The sequence below is a fragment of the Papaver somniferum genome, chromosome 8 (genome assembly GCF_003573695.1).
Source record: "Papaver somniferum cultivar HN1 chromosome 8, ASM357369v1, whole genome shotgun sequence".
Classification (NCBI taxonomy): domain Eukaryota; kingdom Viridiplantae; phylum Streptophyta; class Magnoliopsida; order Ranunculales; family Papaveraceae; genus Papaver; species Papaver somniferum.
The window spans coordinates 124,716,663-124,724,862 of NC_039365.1; the positions used below are offsets into that span (position 1 = coordinate 124,716,663).

At 35.4% G+C, this 8,200-nt stretch overlaps 1 protein-coding gene across 1 annotated transcript; it reads left to right on the forward strand.

The window, feature by feature from the left end:
- Window positions 1–1,511: 1,511 nt before the first annotated feature.
- LOC113302312 (transcription factor MYB82-like) lies at window positions 1,512–2,644 on the forward strand. Its single transcript, XM_026551221.1, has 3 exons — window positions 1,512–1,685; window positions 1,906–2,035; window positions 2,144–2,644. Exons 1-3 carry the CDS (start codon window positions 1,547–1,549, stop codon window positions 2,550–2,552), a joined length of 678 nt encoding a protein of 225 aa, XP_026407006.1. The 5' UTR covers window positions 1,512–1,546; the 3' UTR covers window positions 2,553–2,644.
- Window positions 2,645–8,200: the final 5,556 nt, after the last annotated feature.

Sequence of the window (8,200 nt, forward strand, 5' to 3'; positions counted from 1 at the left end):
TCTTAGCAAACCGTATGGTCACTTAGAGTACAAAATGAAATTCAGACTTTCTTATCACATGTACATTCCATTAGAACCATATTCCATTTGGTCATCCAATGTGCCATTGCTGAACTTCAACTGAAGAAGAGGGATTATGACATGATGCTAACCACATGCTCTTTGCAAAGGGAAATTCTAAGAGAAGAATGTCTTTAGGAGTGATTTGTGCAATTCCATCCCGGCAAAAAAATAAATGTTTGAGATAATCAAAATTAATCCTAGGATCAGTATCTATTTCAATTAATTGATTTAAACAATACATAAACAATGTCCTAAAATTCGAATCCTTTTTTACGTGTTCTCTATGAGATTATGAAGGTCGGTCCGTACTTGACACACCTATAATAATAGACCCCATTATCAGAACGTGGCGTCCTAATTCTTCTTTTCGAGCAGTTAAGTAAAAATTTTCTCTTCTCATACTAATAATATCTAAAGCAAATTAATAACTGTTGTTTAACCATTGGTTCCAAAGCACTTTCGTGAAAACATTTAACAAACCCACTAGTACTTTCGGCTTAGATTGCGAATCTACTTTTAGTGTTATGATTACGATGATCAGTAAATATGCATACATAATCATCTTTACCAACTTTTCAATTTAAATTGGAAACATTCTTTTTGATGGAATTTTAGCCGTTTTAAGGTCACAAATACCATAAACTATAACTAGTTTGATGGATAATCCACTTTAATATACGATGATATCTGAATTAAGATCTTAAAAGCCTGAGCAACAAATAACTTATGACCAAATTGTGATAGCTTATAACCAAATTGTGCAGGATGGAATCATACACAGCCGAATTGCTAATTAGTTTCTCCATTATAATCTATACGTCATGTAACTTGGTTGCGGTTATGAGTATGGTGAACAACAATCCATAAAATAAAGATGTCGCCTCTAGCTACTTAGCACACATATCTACATTTATAACGTGTTCGATGTGAACGTAATCTGGAATTCCTTTTAAGCCTCTTTAAATTTTAGTCAAGTGCTGCGTGTAGCTAAAGCTATGGTTGGCGGGTGCTAATCGGACAGATACTCCAAACATAGGCTTGGTCCCGACTAGAGTCTACTAAGCGCACTTATGCGACGCCTTTTGAGTTAATTATATCATTAATGTTAATTGCGTATCTTGAACAGATATTGCTGATAATCATTATCTTAATTATACGTGTTTAGCGATTTATAAATCTAAGAGGTTTGTCTCCTTGATACGGAACTCAAATGTATTGGCAGAAAGATCATATACAGATGTAGATCGATTTCAGGAAATCTTCTATTTACTGTTATGCTTTACAGTTACACAGATGTAAAGAGAGTGATGTATATTTGAAAGCGACTTGATGAGTCACTAGATAGTGACCTTCAGTACAGAATGTTGTACTTCCAGTGTCTATTTATAAATATGGATTAGATAGACTAACCAACTTAATTTGGTTAATCCATGCTTGTATCTCCATCTTAATCTTAAGTGAAAGTTTAAAGTTCTTTGCAAAAATGGCGGGAGTTGATGGCTGGGGAATGACAGACAAAGGGTTAAGAAAGGGTCCATGGACAGCTGAAGAAGATAGGTTGCTTAATGAGTATGTTAGTATGCACGGTGAAGGAAGATGGAGTTGTGTTGCTAAGTGTGCAGGTATTTATAATTAATGCATCTTGTGATTAGACTATATATAGAACTGATAGAATGTGTTTTGGTACTAAAATGTTTTCGGGTTTGTTTGAATTTGCACTGGCTGCATTTGTGACCCAGCTAACAAAAAACTGTGGTTAAGACTATTTAGTAATTTGGTTCCATGAGTAGAGTACCATTGCTTCTCTTCTACCTGAACTCTTTCTTTGTGTAATATCTTCAGGGTTGAATAGGAGCGGAAAGAGCTGCAGGTTAAGGTGGGTGAATTACCTTAAACCTGGGCTGAAGAAAGGGCAATTGACACCACAAGAGCAGAGTATCATCACAGAGTTGCATTCCTTGTGGGGCAATAAGTATGTCAGAAACAAATTTTATTTCACTTGCTATGCAGTTTTCCTTCTTGATTATATTGGAATTTAAACGGCTACTGATTATTCATACCCGCATAAAACATAAAACAGATGGTCTATGATTGCCCGATGTCTACCGGGAAGAACTGATAACGAGATCAAAAATTACTGGAGAACTCATTTTAAGATCACTAAGCCTAATAGGCGGAGACAAGACAAGCCCAGAACTAGTGCTTTGAGACGACAGCAATTTCGCAGACAACAACAGCAGCAGCAACAAGATCAACAGGAAGCTAAACAGAAACAAGTAGAGGAGACCGTGACTTCGGCACAAGTGGATAATAAGCAAGCTATGGAGTTATTAATGTGCACAAATTTAGAGGACGAACAATGCCGCCCTGTGATGTTTCAAGATGACCATGAAAACATCAGGCCTAGTGATTTCATAGACGATGTGGAGGAGGGAGCTTATTGGGGAGGTTTGTGGAACATGGATGATGTTCATATAGATCATGCATAATGTGGCACCATTAACGAAAAACGAGTCATACGAAATTAAGTTAAGATATATATATATATTAGAAAGGGAATTACCCTCTAGAACAAGGTATTTCATCGGATTTATTTACTACCTTAACTAGTAAAATAACAATTGGAATAAACTTAATATCTTTTGATCAAAATTTTCTTTGTATAGTTTAGCATTAAACTGGAACTTAAGCTTTTAAAAGGCAGTTTCATAAAGTACTGTAAGTCTGTAACCAATAATCGAGAAGTCTGCTTTTCATTTTTGATGAACACGAAGGCCCATTTGGGGGTTTGTAACCGTACGGGGTACGGAGTAGTGAGCAGAGAGTCCAGAGCCTCCATCCGTTTCAGACTTTTAGTTACACAGCCGGTCACTCGGGAGGAAAATAAAAATAAAATAAAAAACACCCACCGAATTCTGCACCGATGCTGGTGTCCGGAGTATTTAGTTGCCCCCCACATAATTGTTGAGGAGAAAATATAGAGAAGATAGATATACTGTATTCATTAGATGTCAACATACAAACCTGCCTACTATTACATATGAGTAGGACGTAAAACCTGCCTACCCATGGGTTGTACGGGTCAAAAGTCTTACAACACTCTCCCTTGTGGGGTCTAGCAGTAGTGCTTCATGTATAATGCTTCACATATGGTGTTTCAAATATAGTGCTTCAGATATAATTTTTCAGATCTAGTTTCTCTGATTGATGACCACTCTAAGCCAATTGCCTCATTAAAATCTCGCCAGGAAATTCAAAGGGAAAAAACCTAAACTAAGAAAAAAGAGTACAAAATTAAGAAAATTTTGAACAATGTTGGACTCGCATATGTTGTCTCATTAAAACCATACATAGCATCCTTTTTGTGTTTTATAGTTGATTGATGAAAACCCAGTATTGATGCAAAATAATAGTAGTATTAATATTACTAGTTGACTTGTGTTGAAAACTATTTTCAATGCGATCCTTGTTTCATTGTGCTGATTCCAGAAGTGTTTCGCTTGACAAACTATCATGTTTCGTTTCTTTGATTCGGATATTGTTCAACAACACCAACGCGATTTTCAGGTTTTCAACATTTAACGTATAGCTGGTGCAGTTATCGTTGCCTCGCTAAAAAACCTTTTCGAGAAACAAAAACCCGTGAGAAAAACTAATCTCGATCGAAGGGAAAAAGAGTACAGCACAACTTTTTATTTCGAAGTAAAATATGTCGACATCATATCCTTGGATCTTCTCCCTGATGCTGGATTCTCACCCTGATTCCATTCAGAGGAGATCCAGGCAGTTCTTTTAGTTATGTACTTTGTGAAAGTGAATATCGGTAATGACTTAGATAATTAGTCAGTCATGACAAAATATTATTATTACTTCATAATCAACAACTTTTGGATTGTACTTCCTTAGCAATACCAAAATCAGCCGAACATTATCAAAATCAGCCGGACATCAATGAATTTCTGAAACTATCCAAATAAAAAGTTCGTACGAAAACCTAACAGAGTCGAATCAGACGAACCTAATATTTTCCTAAACAATAGTCTATGTTCGGCTTAAAATATGTTTTCCAAGATTAGCCTAACTGATTTTCTGAAACAGAAAAAACGAAGAACAAGGCTAGGTTCGTCTGATATTTTGGGTCGAAGCTACATCTGTAAACCATAATTTCATTTTCTAAATCCTATTCAATCGTTCAAACAAAATAAAATCAATCAAATACAAGATTAGTTTGGTACAAATACCTTCTAATATACATCTCTGAGCAATCGGGGTTCGGATTTTGCACTACAATCTCGCTCACTTCGATTAGTGCTTCATTTTCTCGATTACTTGCTTGATTGAATTGGATTCCAACATGCGCGTCTGGAAGTAGATATCTAGCGCAATGTTTCGTAGTACTCACGATTTGTGGTTTTGATTTTAATCGACGATCAAAATTTTTACATCGAACGGTTAATCGTTGATGAAAAATGAAAACAGTTTTTTGAAGAGGGGAGGGGGGTTCGGCTGCGAGGAGACGAGAGGAGAAGAAGAAATGTGTTTGTCTGATTTTTTTTAATTAGTTTTGATTTTAATTTTTCATTTAGTTAAAGGGTATTTTAATAATCTAATTAGTTTTAGTTCAAATTCTTAATGTTAGAGCATAGCTCGGTTGAACCCACCAAGCGCTGGTATGTCAAGTTTGGTTGTCATATTTTAGTGAATCAAAACTCATGCTAAGAGTCGCTTGATTATGTACTAGAGTCAACTTCGTATAGGTTAGCTTGAAAGTATTAGGATACTGAGACATTACAAACATTGCGAAGACTTCAAGATGTGAAGAAGTAAGGAGCTACAACGACAACAATCATCCTTCCACTTGAGGTTAGTGATATTTGACTTGAACTGTTTCATTCCCTAACGTACCTTTCAAGTCGTGCATACTGAAAACAAAACTGCGAAGCATATTTGAACTCTAGATAGACATAGTATTAAGGAATACGATACGAGGTTTATTGTTTAACCATTAAACTTTGTAGATAAGACATCGCCATAATCATTTGAATTCTATTGTGATTACGTATGGATATGAGGTGAGGATTTCATCCTAGGGAACAATGTTTTACATGTGTTTTAAGGAAGTAAGTTCATAAACTTGTTTGTGAATCGAAAAGGAAATCCCCAGGCGTTATTGCTTTTGTTATTCATTGCATATCTTATGAACAACCAATATGTGTGATTGAGTATAACCGTTCACGATTTGTTTGTGTTCTTGGTAGAACTATTCACAAAGGCCTGACTTATGTATTGGTATGACTTTTATTAGTGAAACCGATCTTAAGTAATCACCTGAGATGGTATGATCGGGTTTGTGATTTTATGTCTGACCAAATATGGGAAACGGGAATCAATCCTAGTAAGAGGTGCAGTACATCACAAAGGGGAACCGATCCTTGTATGAGGTGCAACAAGGTTTATAGAAGAAAGGGGAATCGATCCTATGAACATGTGCAACACGTTTTTAGGCAAAGAGGAACCGATCCTATGGACATGTGCAACACATATAAGTTAGATACCATATATATGTGGGGAACCGATCCTAGTACCTAGTCAACCGAATTTTGGAAAGGTAGTGTGACTATGCACAATACTCACATGGAAGGTAGAACCGTTAAACCCATGATTGTGATTGAATGTTATTTGATCAATCGCATAGTTCTTGAAAGTCAGGTGAACCAATTCTAAACTTGTTTGGAAGTGTGGAAAATCAGTTTCAAGGTTGTAAGTGTGAAAGAGAACTTACAAAGTAAATACGTCGACATACTTTGAACACGTGCTATGAATGTTTATTTTTTTAATTGTAAAAAGTTATTCCTTAATAGCTAAGGGAAGAGAATCCCAGGATCGAAACATAAATAAGTTAAGAGTCTTTTAATTAAGGTAATTAACTTCATTTTTGGGAAAATAAGAATTAGTAATGTGCATTTACTAATTAGAGATTTTCTGAGAGATTTGGATCATTATTTTTTTACAGAGCATTTACAGGAATTATGGAAACCGAATTTGTGCTTTAACGAATATCTTGAGAATATTTTCGGTTTTGGAAATTCCTTGGCATCCAAACTTCCTTGTCTATAAATACTTGAAGTTTGCCTTTCTTGCAAACTAACCCTTCGTAACAAAAAGATTCCTATTTGTTGTGTTGTTACTGGTGTAGACGCCTATTCGGAGAGGACAGTAACCTAATTAGGCGAAATCTCTTACGACCGCTCAGTTTAAAGTCTTCTTTGGGATTGATAAGCTCTAGCGTGTACCGTTGTTGGGAAACTAGATAATTGCGGTTTATCTTTTGTTTTCATTGATTTGATTGACTAAAGGTGGTTGAACTTTGATTTCACCTAGTTTGTTTATGCTTGAGAATATTCTATTCTGATATAAGATTCACTCAAACTAGTACAGAGTTTCGACATGAATCTTTATACTGTTGTTAGTTCTAAAGACCATCTTGTGATAATCCATTGTTAACAGCCTTCGTTATGTGCGTGATTGATCAAAAGAGATTCAAGTGATTGTGTGCAGGTTATTATTGAAGATCTAAGAAGATTTGAAGACTAAGAAGATATTGAAGATTTCTGATTTGTGGGTTCATAATCTTTGGTGTGCACAATACTTGTTTCGGTAAAAGAGGATCCATGTTAAGAATCGGTTTATCCTTGTGATAGATTGGATTGATTAATTGAGTAGATCGGCATCAACACAATTATTTGGATTAATTGTGTTGTTGGCTTAATCTTAAACGATTACTTCAGTAATTGAACATAAGGTAGATCTAAGGACCTGACAAAGGAGTTTATGTTAAGATAAACAAAAGAGCCTTTGTCCGACTCATATCACTTGGTTGAATAGAGTTGATACCAAATAGATTTGTTGTTCCTTTACTGTTTGGAATACGAACCAAAGGAATTGTTCCAAGTACGTGACTTATTCATAGGTCGGAGGCGTGGGAATACAGACAGAACTAGGTGAACTATAGGTTTAGTTGCTTGGTCTCAACTATACGAAGTTAGGTGTAATTTTGTGTAGCGGCTTAATCCTGCAAGTATTCAGTTCTGGACAAGGTCCTGGGGTTTTTCAGCATTTGCGGTTTCCTCGTTAACTAAATTTGCTATGTCATTTAATTAATATTTCCGCATTATAATTGTTTTATTATAATTAAAGTAAATTACACAAACGTTAATTCCTATTTACTTGACAAATGAATCCTATTGTGTTTGGTTAAGTCCGAACCTTTTTATCAAGTAACATACTTTGTTGTTGTATTGTTTCGATATCGTATCCATAGACGATCCCACGAAGTGTGAACCGATTAGTTGTATTGTCTCGACTCAGTCCATAGATAATAACTTTCGTAGAAAGGATTTATAGGTTGGATAAGTTTTAGCTTGAGGTATATTTGTGTACCCTCGCGTTTTCAATTGGTATCAGAGCAGGCAAACACGAAAAGATCTAACAATCTGTGTTTGGTGCGATCCAACCTATAAGAAATGAATCTAATGAGTGATTCAGTTAATGTATGTCAAGATAATAAGAATAATATCTCTGTGAAGGTCAATAGAAATTGGTCTCGAAAGTCTTTTCGTAAATCAAAGAAAAGTCTTTGATTAATGACTTGATTGGGAGTCAGGTTACTAATCAGAAAAGAATCGAAACTCAAGAAAAATGTTTTGGATTCAACTCCAATTCCTAGTGAAAAATCTTCTGAAAAAGGATTCGATTCACTAGTTTGCCCATGTTCTGAATTTCGAAAGATGTTGGAAAGGTTTTTCAAACATGTTGAAAAATATTCAGAAAAGGGAAAGATCATTGAAAGTCTAGATGATGTCGCAGAACTTATCGTTCAACTAACTGTAAGAATATGTGAAGGAAAGAGAGAAGCACTCAGTCTTCAGAATAATCTGGCTGATTATATGGAACAAAAACTGGCCTTGTGCAAGGAAGTTCATCAACATACTACAGACTGTGAAATTCTTACTCATTCGCTGCAGCATTCACAGATAGGGAATAAGGTCCTTATTGAGAAACTTTTTACTGTAACATGTCAAGAGGTATATCTAAACAAATGTTTAGAAAAGGACTTCCAACAAGGAATGAATACCTT